This window comes from Aquila chrysaetos, chromosome 26 (genome assembly GCF_900496995.4).
Source record: "Aquila chrysaetos chrysaetos chromosome 26, bAquChr1.4, whole genome shotgun sequence".
In the NCBI taxonomy this organism is placed as follows: domain Eukaryota; kingdom Metazoa; phylum Chordata; class Aves; order Accipitriformes; family Accipitridae; genus Aquila; species Aquila chrysaetos.
In genome coordinates, this window is record NC_044029.1 from 14336778 (window position 1) to 14353700 (window position 16923).

General features: G+C 38.3%; 1 protein-coding gene across 3 annotated transcripts in view; it reads right to left on the reverse strand.

Annotated features, from left to right (window-relative positions):
* LGR5 (leucine rich repeat containing G protein-coupled receptor 5) overlaps positions 1–16923 on the reverse strand; it is a 99452-nt gene that overhangs the window by 56128 nt on the left and 26401 nt on the right. For all 3 annotated transcript variants that reach the window (XM_030002608.1, XM_030002607.2, XM_030002606.2), the window contains exon 2: positions 3834–3905. In XM_030002608.1, the coding sequence (XP_029858468.1) occupies positions 3834–3905 (72 nt within the window). The remainder of the gene's footprint in view (positions 1–3833; positions 3906–16923) is intronic.

Below are 16923 nucleotides of genomic sequence, written 5' to 3' on the forward strand. Positions count from 1 at the left end.
ATAACATGGGTGTCAGTAAACTTTCTTGCACCTGTATGTAGGCTGCAATTAATTTAAGGTGGTTTCATTGCTTGATTTTGTGAAATGGAAGTTATTTGGAACTGTTTTACTCTGTAGGTAAAATAATTGTAATAAAACAGTCCTTTGTTGCTGTTTTACTAAAACACCTATTTTAAGTTGCTGAAAAATAGCAAGGTACTAAAAATCACTTGGAGTTTTCTTATCTGTGGAATGTTCCAGTGTTTAAAATTAAAATAAAAGCCTTATATATGTGCATGTGTGGGTGTGTGTTCATGTATTTATGCATATGCATATGTATGTATGTGTGGAGATATATCTAGTTGGAGATATTTGTAGTTAGGTCTGATTAAAATAGTTTTAAATTATTATTGGCTTTCTTCCTCACTCTTGATAGAGACATTAATTTATAAAATGAAACCGTTTCAGGCACTGCTTTGAAGTATTCTTAATCACAAAATGATATGTCTACACTCAGAAGTAGTTGCCTCTTAAACTCTTATATAAGAGTCCCACCCTAGGTAATTCTTTACACTTTCTAAAAAACCTTTTTTTCATGCATTACTCTAACTTACTGCTCTATTAATATGGGCATTCTACACATATTGCACAATGACATACATCTAGAAGTACTCCACATGAGACTGAGTCTTGGACTCAGTCATACTGATAAATATCTGCAGTTATTTTGAATTTATAATGAAGAATTTGACTTAATGGTGTTGTACAAGTTCATGCAGAGCAACTTGCTGATAATCAAGCAGCTGAAGCATATTTCTTTCTTAGTGGGAGTTCCATCATATGCACTTTAAGAGAAAATTAGGCCTGAAAGGCCCATCATTTTCACAAATAAAAGGTCTTGCTCAAAACTAAACTTTTCAAGAGCTTGAACAGTTCAGTTTTCAAATTACCACAAGGTTTTCCAAAATTTTTAGAGGAACATGCACCTCAAAAATACAGCATAGTTTCAATATGTTGTACTTCAGTGATCAAACTCTTTAGTTAAGGATAAATACCAGGCATGATCATCAGGATTACAAGAATGCTGATTGCAGAGGTGTCTAATCTTGGTTGGAAGAATGAATCAGATTCAGCCTAGAAGGTCAGAACTGGCTGAACAGACCTGGCTTATCCATCCTTGCTTTGGAGTCAAAGCAATTGGTTTAACTGTCTTAATAAAATCTCCGTTCTTTTGTGGTAAAGACTTAATCAGTATTGCCAAACCAGGCACCTAGGACATAACATCTAAGCTAAAACTCAGTGGATCAATTGTTAGCTTTTATCAGATTTTTGAGCCAGACCTCTAATAAAGGGATTGGTAACACTTATTTCAACACTAAAAAACCCTAAAAAATGCATTTTAAGCTCCTGTTGTTGTATTTCAAAGAGCAGATAGATATTTCTAAGATGCATTTTAATTTCACGGAAACATTGCTTTGGTATAAAGGTCTTGGAATATCTTATTTTTACAATGTCTGCATTATGGGCCAAGTTATATTTTGCAATAGTCCCCTTCAACTAAGCAACATAAACAAAACACAGAATTCCCAGGTAAGCTGGGAATAAAAATCATGTGGCAATGCCTGGATGGGCAAAATAATTTTCATATGTACAATCATTGCTCAGAAATGAACATATGAGAGCATGGGAACTACAATGGCTGTTACCCCCTACTTCAAAATTTAATATCCAATTCCCTTTCCATTGTCTATATTTTTTTCTATGTAATACTAGACTGAATTGTATTACATGCCTCTAAACACTGAAGAATCTCTCAGCACAATGGGTTTGAATCTGCATTAAGAAGAGGTAATCAGTTGCCTCACCTCTTCAAAGACTTCAGTTTTCTATGCTTCTTTGAAAAGTCAATACAAACTGGAGGGTTTCACAAAACAGCATCACAATTAATGAGAAATGGAAATGATTGGTTTGTGTGAAACGAATGGAGGAGCTGACTGTATATGTAAAACAAAACATAGTAAAGAAATAAATATTTTTATGATACTACCAGCAATGAAGGACTGGAATTACTTAATTTGGAACAGAGGGTTATGAGGATAATGGTTTAATATTTCCGGTGGAAAAAGTAGGCCCAGCACAAGAATAAGGTAAGAACACTTTCAAAGGTCTTTATCAGGAAGATGAAGTAGACTGCTGAACAGTTTCTCAAGCAGCGATGCAAGTGTCACTATTTGGGTCATCTAACTTTGGACCATAAAATGAAAGAGTGAAGGTAACTTGGCTTAATGTATTAGAATTTCCTTCCAGGAAAAGCCCAAACTTCTGTTTTTCTTCTTTTCTTTAATGGCTGGAAAGAAATCATTGGGTTGGAAGTTTTTAGTAGAGTTATTACAGTTGACAGATTGGACAAGCAAACACAAACATGATACAAAAATCCACAAACAGGGTCTTCGTGGCATGATTCACTTCATACACACTTGATACTGTTAACACGTGTTGTGTGCCATCTCTTCTTGTTATGTCCCTATCTGTATGTTATTTGAAAGTTGCACCAACAGCAATACAGATAATGATAACCAAAGACAAGAAGTAAGTAAGGAAGAGAGAGAATTAAAAGAAATAGTGCTTTCTAAATACAAATGCTATCACTAATAAAAATAAGACAAGAAAGGAAAATCTGCTTGCAAATAGGGTATTGTTCAAAGTCAGCATTACAAAATGGTTTTAATTTCTTGGGTTTTTTTCATAGATGCCAGCTGGAAAGACCAGGTGGCAAAATTCAAATGAGCGATAGCAAGGACAGCAAAAGTTGTCAGTGCAATACCCACCTAAATTGCAGAGGACTGTACACATTTCATAGCTTAAAACAGACCATGTCTTTGCAAGAAGGGCAGCACCATGAATTTGCATATCTTACATGGGTTTTATGGTGTGTTAGCAGCTAAACATGGTATAAATAAAGGAGGCTTTCACTTTTAAAAACTTATATACCATGTTTCATAAGAGGCTGGATGCCTAGACAATTCTTTTAATCAACTTTTAGAGGTACTCATGCAAATGCAGGTGCCAGCTTTTTCCCACAAGATCTATGGTGCATCAGTTACACAGTCTCCATCACTCCTCAGGAACCTAAATTTTCTTTTAAGCCTGGGCCATTATAACTAGGGTCACTGCCAAATCCAGGTCTCATGAATGCACAATACTTTTCACTTTTGGTTAGTCACCATCGCTTCAGACCAGCGTTCCTCTTTTGATGTTGTGCTTGATTAGCTAGTTTTCGCAGTGTACTTTTTCCCCTCAGTGAACGTACTAGATAGCGTAACTAAGCTTTTTGCAGGATTCTGCATTTTACAGTCAGCCTTCAGGGATGCTAAATTTAAGAGTAAGGAAACAGTAATTAAAAGTGATTAGGACAAGAAGCCTTGATACTATGAAATGTGGACTCAATTGTCCTTGACACAGGCAGAACAAGGCAGCAGGTTTTGGTTTTGATTATAGCTTTACTTGCGATTTTAATAAACATGAGCCAGTATTCAAACTTTTAATATCCTGCTGCTTAACTATTTCCAAAAAGCAATCCAGCTCTTTTAAACAGCCCTTGTTTAAAAATTTTAATTTGTTTGGCTCTGTCTCTGCTTAGAGAAGTTGTAGCCTCACGGTAACTCTTTTATAAGTTCATTTCCAGAATCACAAGCAATTGGTTTTTTTCAACTAAGTGTTTCCGCATGTGCCAAAAGTGTCAGGCTGACAGCTTTCCTGCACCTTTTTATCTGGTTCCCACAGTAAGTATGAGAGACAAACACAGGAATGTGTCTAGTGCTGACTATGCCCATCAAGGATACAATGATACTTACAGCTCTTCCAGGAAGCGGAGATTGTGCACAGGGTTTGAGGGCAGCTTAGTAATGTTGTTCATACTGAGATCACTGTAGGGGAAAACAGACAGAGACTTAATATGGCATGCCACAACTGTGGTATCCAGCTGTTCATTCCACACATTTTTAAGTACTACATTAACAAAAATTAGTTCCTCTTCCAGAACTGATGAATCATTATCTAGTTAGCACGTTAAACATTCTTTCATATGAACACAGCTTTGTCAAACCAAATACAGGCTGTAGCATGTTCCTTGTTTCCAAAGATTTTGGAATGTTTTATCACGCTCTATAAATCAGCTGGAACACTAAACAACCCTTTTAGTCTACATAATTTTAATAAACCGCTGTACTGTATTAAAATTTACTTGGAGTAGTAAAGGAAAACTACTACGATTTTTGTTGTTGTTGTAGCACCGTAGCACACTTGGTATACTGAAGTAGACAAGCAAAAGTGTACAGATATAAACTATCTGCATCACTCTTTACTTTTCATGAATATGGGAACATTTTGCTTTTGCTGTACAACCTGCTGCATGGTCGTACTGATTTGCCTTGCCTTACATTAGGCTCATCAGGTGTCCTCAAACCCCAACTTACTTGAGTCAAAGAAATGACATATTTTCAAATAATAAACATCCCCTTTTTAGAGTGCTCTTTTTTGCAGGTTCTCAAATTGCATTAAATAAGTGAAATGAACCATAAAACAAGGGTGTAATGTGATCCTGCTCTGTAGCACACTTCCTGGTGGGGTTCCACGGTAGTTCCTGGCACAGGAAACAACCAGCCATATCAGCTCTGTCAAAGCTCATTCAAGCTATGTTTTAGACTAAATTTTATAAAACACCTTTTTATTCTTAACATCCTTTTTCACTGTTTTCCATTGTCTTCCCCATGCCCCACAGTACCATTATAATTGCTTTGCATTAAGTATAAAAACTGTAAACAGACCGCATAATAAAATTCTGTGTGGAAGATATGACTTGTGCAACTACATCAAAATTCCTGTAGACAGTTAAATAAAAATATTGGATGCCTGCATATTTTATGCAAACATTATGTGATAATTTAAAACTCCTCACTATTTAAACATATATATATATATATATTTGTAGCGGCCCTTATAGTTTCCAGCTACTTTGGGCAGTATTTAGATAACTTTATTTCTTCCAGCTGTTGAGAGCTTACAAGGTAAGTAAGTATCTGTACTTTGGTGGGTAGACGTCCTATTCCTATTCCATCTACTTCTTATTACTCACAGTCTGTTTCACATTACAGAATATATGCTTTTAGTCAGCATAGTTAATTTTGATGTTTGATCTTTTGCTGAATTTTAGAATGTATAATCTAAAAACATACTTCACGTAGAGATTTTGAAATGAAGGAAATGTGTTAATACTTTACAACAATTATCAAATCACTATTGGGTAAGGTCTCTGCATTCACTTCAAAATCAAGGTATAATCTGAGAACTGTGTACTTACTAAATTCATTCTTTACTGTAATACTTTATCACCCAATTCTTTCATACTGTTTAGCAGGTTATTACCCTTTCACTTTGATAAAGGCTCAAAGGATTTATTCTGGCAAAGGAACAAAAACATGGATTTATTTGGCAAAAGAAAAACTCATCCAGGTAGTGAATCATATACTACTGAATATTAAGATAAACCAAATATTTTAACAATATCATTTTGATCATAAGATTTTCAACACATGTCTTAATGGGTTTTTGTAAACATACCAAAACACATTTTAGACTTAAAAAGCCAGAAGATGGGAGTGAATCATCTTATGACAGACAGGCATATATTTAGGGCATTCTACAAAACCAGCATTAACCAGTGCTCTGGCTGACCAGGGAACCTGAAGCCTGTTCTTCTAGCATATTAATTTCTATCAGTGGTAGGCAGTACTTGTCTGCTTGTATCACCCACAGGACCCCATGATGACCCCGTCACAAGCAATCTACAGACCAGACCCTAATATCTTGAGAAGATCAGAATAAAAGAAGGTGGCTTTCATTATCTGCTTTGATGCACAATGAAAAAATCAATAATACATCCACTTTTCTTAAAAACATCTTTAGACCCCAGAGGTGGATTTACCAACAGTGAACTCCAATGTCCTGGTCTCCTTTTTGGACTCCACTCATGCGGTAAAGTATGTGCTCCACATCATACGATGGAGAAGAACCTCTTCTTTTTCCCAATCTACACTGCAGCAATTGCTAGCTCTTTTCAAACCTACCAGTTAAATAGTCTAATTCTGTTACATAGGTTCCTTTTTTCCCAGATTATTCTTTTCTTGGAACATAAAGTACAAAGATGTTTTTGTGCAACAGAACTACTAAACATTACCTACGCATATTTCATAGAATCATTTAGGGTGGAAAAGACCCTTAAGATTGAGTCCAACTATTAACCTAACACTGCCAAATCCACCACTAAACCATGTCCGTAAGTGCCATGCCTACACGTCTTTTAAATACCTCCAGGGATGGTGGAGGTAACAGAAATTATTTCCAAATTTGCTCAATGACGTCTTTCCAAACTAGTTTTTAACACACTAGTAACTAATACACAGGCCATCCCAGTCTACGCTGGTGATGTGTTATTGTTGTAGCTATAAGGGTTTAAGAATATAAGGGAGACTACTACTATAGGAAGAGGTAAAATCTTTGATTAGGCTAGCTGATACAGCTGGAAAACCTGAGAAACTTTCAGGCACAAAAATAAAAAACCTCTACTTCTTCCAACTGTACCTGTTGGCTAAATAGGCGACATTATTTCTCCCTAAAAACGTCACATGGCTTACACTGGCAAAGTAGTAGTTCATCTGTGCTTACAGTTTTTAGATTCAGAATACTCTTTTGGGTCAGAATTGCCATGGATGCATTTAATCCAATTTTTGTTCACTGAAGTAACTAAGGGACTTATGAGAGAAATCCCATGACCCAGAGCTACTTCTGCGGGGATGTTCAGAGAAGTGAGACAAACAAAAAGAGTTAATGCAATGCAATCAGTCATTGGGTCTCATGTGAGCAATACTGCAAAGCTTGGGCTGCTGAGCAGAAATTCCTCACAGTGCTCCAGAGACAAATAAAGGAGGTTCTCAGCAAACTTGCCAGCCTTTGGACCATATTGCCAAGAAGACATAGCTAGGATGAGATTTATGGCCATTACCTAGATCAAGCACAGCTAACAGCCAGAAAGAGCTAGTTGGTAAATTGTAGGCTTACATATTATTACTATGAAAACCAGTAACAATTGTAATGGGTGTGTCTTATGTCCAGCACCTGCAAGGCTTTCTTTCCAAAAAGTGCATCAAATGGGTTTTCTGATTTCTCCTTTCAATGCTAGCCTGTCAAAATCAGCAATGTGCTCTCTAGAAAAGAGAAGGGGATGAAAGATGGCTTGCACATCAGGATTTGTAGTGTAATGCTGAAAAATATTAAAATCAAGGTACTAGATCTTTAACTATCCTCAGTGGAATGGTTCTGATTTTATATCAGATCCATTCCCCAATTTGCTTTGTGTGCCTGTGCCTGTATACTCAAAACCAAAACAGCTGAAACTACAAACATTTCTTGTCAAACTTGGTAGATCTTACAAGCTACACTGACAAAAAATTTAAAATTATTAGAATACTGAAAATCTTTAAATATGTTAGTGTAACAGAACTACTCCTATATCCCACCACCAAAGCACATGCAAACCTCACCAATGTCAGTAGGAGTGGCATTGTAATAGTATACTTTGAGTTTTAAAATGCTCCTAATGTAAACAGCGATATTACCAGATCTAACTTTATGAAAACTACCTGCACCATGAGCTGACGTACTGCACTGGACAGGCGATAGGTTATTTCGAACAGTCAGATGAACATATCGTCTGTTCTCCCATCAGCATTCCTGCAGCCTGCTTCCAACTGCTGACTATAAAAGCAACATACCAGCAAATGAAACGTTTATCTTTTCAAGAGATAAAAACTTTTGCTTCAATGACTGCATTGGCAACACAGCTCACTATAATGATATCTTAATTATACTCTGTGCCAATCAATCACCACACTGTGTCTCTGGTGACTTGCAAAAGGAATCCTATCTATAATGAAATCTTTGAAGAGTGGAAAATATTGCAAGCTGCACCATGCATCTATCTGTTTTTTGTTGGTGACTATATGGGCAAATTCTGAGTATTTGCAAAACAGAGTCCAAGAAGGCAAATACAACATGTCTTCCCCCCCCCCCCCCCCCCCCAGTTTTGTTGTCCATGCATATGCATGCTGAAAAAATATCCAGTTACCATCTTAAAAGTGAGTAGTTCACAATGAATTCCCAAAAGCCAGTAAAACAAGTTAAGTGAACTAGTTCTTAACATATAATAGATGAGTCTGGAGGCCAAGTTACTAACCTGTTATTAGCTGTTATTACAAGAGATGTTTCAGTGACTATTCATCTTGGAAGATCAGTTTTCCACGTTATATTTATGTCTTTTAAAGGAGAACAAAAATCTGTCTTGGGATATATGCAAGGCTTCTATTGGCTTTCACCAACCTGTTAACCTACTACTAGGCTAAACTATTATACTGAATGGTACAAACTTGTCTACCCATTGCAGGGCTAATACAATAATCCAATATTAAAGACAATGAATTTTGTAGCCTATCTTTTTTTTAACATTTGCAACCTGTTTGATTTTTGGAAAATGATCAAGACTTATTATTAGCATTATTAGTTACGATTCCTGTAGGCCTGCCTTAGCCGAACAAGATGTTTTAATGATTATATTTATGGAAGTCTTTGAAAGAGAAAGGACTCACATAAAAATACTGACAATAGACTGAATGCACTCCCTGAGTTCTTACCAGCTGAGAACAGCTCCTAAACCAAAACAATTTCCTTAATCCATTTACAGCAAAATTTTACACTATCTTATATGTAGTAATACAAAATAATGAAAAGGGGTGAGAATTAATACTGCTCTTCCCTTGCTATGTCTATCTTTTTAACACAGCACTCATTTCTACTGTTGGCAGAATACTTCATTAGATCCACTGTACGATGGAAGAATATGCTAGCTATTAAGCGCATGCCATCTACTAATGTAAATGATTCACTATGGATATTAAAAATAACTTTATCTGCTACAGCTACCTAACGTAGATAAATCTATTTGCCAACACTGTAGTACTAGTAGCTCCTATTTCTTATAAATAAATTCCTAGAGCATATTTTCATTCAGGGGTCTCAATAAATAAATAGAATAATAATTACCATCATTTTACAGAAGGGAACCTAAGAAGCCTAATGGCAAAGTGACATGCCATGTCAAACAGCAGGTTATATGCCACGGAAGAACCAAACACTGATGATGATTTGTTCAGTGCCCTTTTCATTAGATCATACTGTCCACCCCATGGCATTTACACCAGTTTTCCAAACGGTGATGCATAAGCTGTCAATAGCCTCAGAAAACAATGACTGTATTTTCATTTTAATGGTCCTAGATTACATTATCTTCCAAAATCAACATTAAAATCAGTAGTCATGTATTTGCATGTTTAATACACTCATACAGAGCAGCACAGGGCAGAGTATGAGCATGCATAAATAAGCATTGTAAGTACTTCCTGACAATTAAATCATAGCATTTCTTCTCACAACTAGCTTCAAACTTCATCTGTGGTTCTTTGAAGGACTCGGTAGTAAATTATGATTAAGATGTGTATTTCCACTAAATGATTCACATTTGAAGCAGTATGTCTTTGTATTTGGAAAAAATCTTCTGGGAAAAAAGTGGCAGATTTGCAGGAAGAAGCAGTAAAGAGGGAGACTTATAACAGACATTAAACAGAGCAGGCAGTCTCTCTATGAAGGTATTCATAGTAAATAACAAGTGGCAATAGCATGGATATTTCTGCCCTTCTGCATGTTGATAATGACAAATGCTAAAACTGAATATTTAAAAATTCATTATCCCATGTAATAATAATTGTGATAGGAAATTATCAGCAACTGATCCCATTCTATACTTTTAAAAAGTAACACAGAAGTGATGCAAGGCTAAAACAGGACTGCTTGTTACTCATTTTTTTACAGAAAATTTCTGTTAGTTGACATTGAAGTTCATTGTTTCCAGAGACCTAACACCTTTGTATTAAAACACACCCTGCAAAAAGCACATGATGTTGTGTGGTCACATGAGAATAGAACCTGCAGCGAGACTATGTGTGCCTGTGCCCCTCACGAAGAGCTTTATGCCAGTAAACGGACAGTACTCCCACTGTCCCCCTTGCACTGTCCTTCCCTTCCCTGGCACACCAGCGGTGCTTGTTCCAGCAGCGCATTTTGCTTACAGAAGATATAACCACTGCAATTGTAAATAGATATCCATGGGAAGGATCAGGTGCCTTGAACTTAAGGAAGCCTCAAAGGTGATCCACCAAGGTCAGGAGGGCTCTGTCTACACCTCTTCTCTGCTGTTGTGTATTGGCCCATAACCCATTGGGTGAATATCAAACATCAGATCCCAGCAAACCAGGCTGATAGGCCACGTCTGGATTCAACACAAACTAACAAAATGCTTTGGCCAAAGTTCTGCACTCCCAACACCTATCAGTGGGTTCCTCTAATGTCACAGACAGCAAAATTTGGCTTATTACTGCAGAAGCTCTGTAACATAGTAATTTTAAACAGCTGGCATTATTCCTGAACATAGTAGGCAATTCTGTCATATAAACAGCCATCAAAGACTTACTTAAATCTAGACTGCAGAACACTTGTAAAGCAAACAGTACGTGCATGATTAATCTTTTCAGGAAACAATTTTGCCATTCAGTTTATCCAAGACTCCAGCAGAGGGAGCAGGGCAGAGCAAACAATTAGGGTCAAAAAGAAAGTAAAGATCAAAGATCAGATTAAACACACACAGTGCTGAATTAATCTGACAAGTACCTGACATTTCATTTTAGGTACAAAGATTCTGGTGCTCTGCTTTTTTTTTTTTAATATCAAATTCACATTGCTCCCTAGATGAAATTATCCATTTACTTTCAAAGCTGATCCATGGCTGTTCATTTGGTGCTGAAGACTCAGTTTGCTAAGTAATAATTACCAGGGTAAGTTACAAAAACATTCCAACATGTCAATCATTTACTGTACTTAACTCACATATTTTAAAGCTTAAATAACTAAAGGAATATTTTGTAACACAGAAGCCAGCAGCAGCAATTAAAAAAGGACTGAATGGAATTTGTTTTCCTCCCATGCCCAGAGATTGTATTAGTATTATTTTACTTCGTGAGTTATTAGTTGTTTCTGCTGCACTAATTCAAATAGATAATACGAGTACTGCATACACGATTCACCTTGTTCAAATATTGAAACAATACACAACAAGAAAATACATCAGTTTTAACTGCAATTTATGAAGACAACTAGTGGAATGTTCTGTTTTTCATCATTACCTGTTTGTTTATCAGGTACTGTTTATCACAGTACAAGTAAATTGAAAAAAAGATATTTATCAGAAGTGACCAAATCTGGCAATAAAACCCCTTGGTCTCTCTTAGTTTCAGAATATTTTCTGCAACTCTAGAAGTTGCTGATTTTTACAACTATTTGTTACAAATATGACAAAAATACAGGAAAACATTCTTTTTTTCTCAATGAATGGACACATTTATCCATTTTAGAAAGTGGGGGTCCAATTTCCTTCTAATTCCAGGTCTATAATTTAATCCCTCTGAATTCAGTGAAGGTGTTCCTAAATTATGGTAATTTCTATGAGAGGAGAGCATCTACAAAAAGCACAGCATAGTTTGCTTATTAGCGTACTACACCTTGACTGCAGCAGAAACTAATTAAAAATATATCTGAGTGTAGACAAAGACTCAAAATACAACCCTGAAATCATGAAGTACAACTTTCCTGAATCAAGTATTATGGGCCACACAGCCAACTGGGCTGAATACCCCACTGAAAGTTATGCACAGCATAGTTTATATGTTACACAAACCAATTTTAAAACTCATCTTCACCAAAACATCCAGTGTTACTTCAGTGAGGCTGCTAAGGGTGGAAATTAATCAGGATTAGCCTGATTTCATTTGTAACAAGATACACTCTAAGTTATTTATTTTGCTGATCTTATTTTGCCTCAACTCAATTCCACAGCACGGAATTGAAGAATTAAAAAGTAAACATTTTGAGAGCATTTGCTACAAACACATTCCAACAATGATGGTCTAAGTCTGAGTATCTGGAAATCTGTACACAACACACCTGCATTTAGAGCAGGAAATATATATCCTACATTGCACAGTGCAAAGATCCCCAAGGTACAGATGAGTGAGCTGGGTCCAGAGCTGGAAGTTACATTACCATGTTACGTGCCCTCAGAAAGGCTAAAGGTTAGGTGCCCTCAGAAATGTACAGCAGGATGTTGCTATGACTGTACTAGTTTCACAGTGCAGGGTCTCTGCACAATGCTACTTTGTGTGATGTAACGCAGCAGTTGTGGTATATATAAACTTGGTATTCCCAAACTGGTTCACTGCAAAATACACACATACTCTAGATTGGGTGAAATTCTGGCTTGGTAAAGCAAATGGCAAAACCGTCATTCGGCAAAGACAAGAGTCCACCTCTTTGATCCCAACTGATCTTTTAATCTCAGAGGAGTTTTCAGTAAAATTCTGGTTAGCTTCTTCACTACTTTTATTCTGAAGGTTCCCATTTTTCTGTGCATTGGTGCTGAATCATAGAATCGTTTAGGTTAGAAAAGATGTTTAGGATCATCAGGTCCAACCATTAACCTAACACTGCCAAGTCTGCCACTAAACCATGTCCCTAAGTGCCACATCTACATGTCTTTTAAACACCTCCAGGGATGGTGACCCCACCATTTCCCTGGGCAGCCTGTTCCAATGCGTGACAACCCTTTTGGTGAAGAAATTTTTCCTAATATCCAATCTAAATCTCCCCTGGCGCAACTTGAGGCCATTTCCTCTTGTCCTATCGCTTATTACTTGGGAGAAGAGACCAACCAACACCCACCTCACTACAACCTCCTTTCAGAGAGCGATAAGGTCTCCCCTTGGCCTCCTTTTCTCCAGGCTAAACAACCCCAGGTCCCTCAGCTGCTCCTCATCAGACTTGTGCTCTAGACCCTTCACCAGCTCCGTTGCCCTTCTCTGGACATGCTCCAGCACCTCAGTGTCCTTCTTGTAGTGAGGGGCCCAACACTGAACACAGTATTTGAGGCGCGACCTCACCAGTGCCAAGTACGGGGCTACTATCCCTGCCCTAGTCCTGCTGGCCACACGATTTCTGATACAGGCCAGGATGCCGTTGGCCTTCTTGGCCACCTGGGCACACTGCTGGCTCATATTCAGCCGGCTGTCGACCAGCACCCCCAGGTCCTTTTCTGCCGGGCAGCTTTCCAGTCACTCTTCCCCAAGCCTGTAGCGTTGCGTGGGGTTGTTGTGACCCAAGTGCAGGACCCGGCACTTGGCCTTGTTGAACCTCATACAATTGGCCTTGGCCCATGGATCCATCCTGTCCAGATCCCTCTGTAGAGCCTTCCTACCCTCCAGCAGATCAACACTCCCGAATGATTGGACTTGTTTTAACACAGCACTGTCACTTCTGCTTTTATTATAGTTTAGTTGTACCTTGTGTTGTTGAAGAGTAACTGAAGAGCTTCAGCAGAGAAAATGATGCTACGCTATATCACAACTACTCAAGTTCTACTCTGAATTACTAATTTGATCATTTTTGTGTTATTGCTTAGCTGAAACAATTCTTCACAGAATCTTTCCCGCCCCAGCACTGCCCATTCCTTTTGAGGATGCTGTTGAATCAGTTGGCAACTGATCTGAATTAAAACAAATCCAGCAGGAAAAAAAAAATGTTTTTAATCCAAATCAGTTCCCTGAGCTGGTTCATTGTGTTGCTGTTTGTGCCACCACAAGCTGAAGTATAGAGGAGAAGCAAATAAGGAAGATGAACCAGAACTGGTTTTTTCAGTTGGCAATGTTGGCTTAAGAGTAATGCCGGGTGATTCTATACCTAGGACATAAATATTGTAAATCTTCTTCAGACATACAAAGTTGTGGATTTTTTTTTATACGCGTGTCTTCCCTTTATGTCTGACAGAGATTGTTCGCTGAAATACAATGGGGCTCCAGACCTGCCAGCTCCTGGCTGGCTGACAGCCTCTTCCAACACCTCCTACGGAGCTCAGAGGAATGACAGAGCTGTCAGATTTTTCACTGACAGACTGAACACCCAAGCTTCTGCAAAGTAAGTGCCAGGAAATATGTATAGCTTGATTCTTACAAAGATAATGCACTTGAAACTGCTGTATTTCTCCATCAGGTAACATTTTTTTTGCTTAAGTGTTCAAAATTCACTTTCATCATGAGATACCTTCACAGGGGCTGGTATAAAATAGTCTGAATATACATTAACATCAGGTCCTTAATCTTACCCTGACATGACGTATACCTGGTCTCCGTACATTTTGTTTGCTTGCAACTAAACAGCTGCCCTTCAGATAGGCAGAGTACTGAAATACCTGAGCTAGCTTTAAATAATTCAGGTCAAGGAGCAGGGTTGAGATGCGCTAACTTACCCTACCAAGGAGAATTCTCCGGTGGAGACCTCACATATTGGATCGGGCTGGCATGTATTTTTCATGTGGTTATACCAGCACAATCTTCAGGGAAAAGAGATGTGCTCCTTCTAGTATAAAAGTGTCTTCTCTTTGAACAAATTATTTCCCTTTCCAATAACTTAAATTAATGGGACCAGAGCTGTACAATTAATACATGGAGGCAAAATACTTCAGGACTCTTTCTACTGCGGTCAGCTGGGCTGTTCCGAGGATAAGCTAATATTTAGTATGAGTAGAGGCAGCAGACTCTGATCCAGAATAAATGATCCCTGTTTCCTTCCTTTTATTCACAGTGTTTACATAGTCCACTGTTTGGCAACCTCATTTTGAGGCCAGTGACCCACCACTTCTTGTGATTGTTATGATGATCAACAGAAAATCTCTTCAGGGCAAGCAATTAACTGGTGCTGTTCAGTCAAATCCACTGCTGTGTCTCAGCTTCAGGTTTCAAATATCAGTTTTGGGTCTTCCTGGATACAATATTGAGCAATATTATAAAACATCAGTAGCCAAAACAAACCTTTAACAAATGTAAACTGTTGCTGCCAACTCTATTGCACCTGTGTGCATATGTGAACTAAGCATGTCCCCTATACTGCACCTGTCTGCTCTGTTTTTTTTGTACATGAAATGAACTTTCCAAGATCTCTTTTCTTTAGCTATTCCAAATGCTATAAAAATGCTGGAAAGAATCAGTTGCCCTATTATTTACATGTCTTAAAACTTATAACCCAGCAAGTCAATGTCAGCACTAGAATAGTGCCTGGGGGTAAACACCTGGCTCCGCTGATGCTGGTAGCAAAACTCCCATTGACTCCCATGGGAGGAGGACGTCATCGCAGGCCTACGAGTGCCTAATGCCAGGTTCTACCCAACAGGCAGTATTTCACCGTTGTGGAAATCATGCAACAGCACATCACTTTGCCTGAAGTAGTGAATGTAGTACCGCTGGGTTTACTGGGAAGATTTCTACATATTTTTTCCAGCCCTTTTATCATTTCTAAAATCTGTTGAGTTAAAGGTGGGATGCTGTTGGTTTGGGTCACTAAGGAGAGGAAAGTGTGACATTTTCTGCTGACAAAATCATCCTTATACCTTTTTTCCAAGTGAGGAGGTTCAGAATCTAAGGAAGTGGTTTATTTCAGTTTTTTTTATTTCTGTATTGTTTACTGTTAAAGCTTTTCTTTCTCTTCTGTTTGATTGTCATGCCTGCTCCAATTATTTGGGTACTTAACTTTTCATTCCTGGTGTTCTGCTTCCAAAGCGATGTGCTGATTCTGCTCAATTTTCCTTCCTCACCCTCTTTTCTACAGCCTTTGCTCAATTTTTGTTTCACATGAAGTTCAGCTTTCCAGTCAGCTCCATGAGGAAACCAGAAGGGTTACTCAGAATAATCTGCATTGTGATGGTTCTTTCTGGGCGAAGATGAATCAACTTTTTGGAACCAGAAGGCTTAGACTCCGTGACACTTTGGGAGATCTCTTAAAGGCTTAATTTGCCTTGCAATGAACAAGTAGCACAAACAAACACAGCAATACCCACCTCCTACATCACAGCAACTGCTGATGACCACTGGTCTCACCCTGCACAAGAGCGAACAAGACAGCACTTGCCACATACTGCTATTGCTGCACTCCTCCCCCAAATGGTAACAAAAGAGAAGGCATCTTGAAAACGGAGCAGGTAGAAATGAAATACAGGACAGAAATAAAGTCAAGGCACTCACTAAGCAGAAGCAGGTCTTCTGCTGAAAGGTGTTACCCTATTTTCCGCACTCTGCAGAATCCAGTCAGCCTTGCTTTCCCTTCTTGAGGGGTTTGGAGTTGGTGGGATGTAGACCGCTGTTCTTCTGCACACTACACACAGGGTATAAAGAGACTACCTCAGCTCACATGCTGGCTTTGTTGTCCCATCCCATGTAGGGAGTGGTGTGAAGATTACAGAGGTGAAGGATGCCCCTCTCAGTCACGGTCTTGGCATTTGGATCTCAACTTTCACATACTTGGGGCAGACTGAGGAAGACAGCACCACATGGCTCTCCAGGCAATAATATTGTTGCTATTAAAGGGACTGCAATGGGGGTTTTGTGGGCATTCGTTCTGACTGAAAAACACAAACCTGTTGTGAACTTGCTGAATAAAGTCCCAGTATATCCTTGCATGATCCACCAGACATTCCATACAGATCCTTTCTCCACAACTGCCCAGCGGGTTCTGCCACTTGAATTTCGTTTGTGCAGTTTTATTAAGCTCTACAGAATTTTCATCTTGAATCCTGCACATTCAGCACAGTACAGGAAAAAACGAGGACTTCAAGCCATCCTGATCTTAAATTAAAACTCCTTTAACAAAAACATGATCATCTAAGGTGTCTTTTTTCCTAACCTA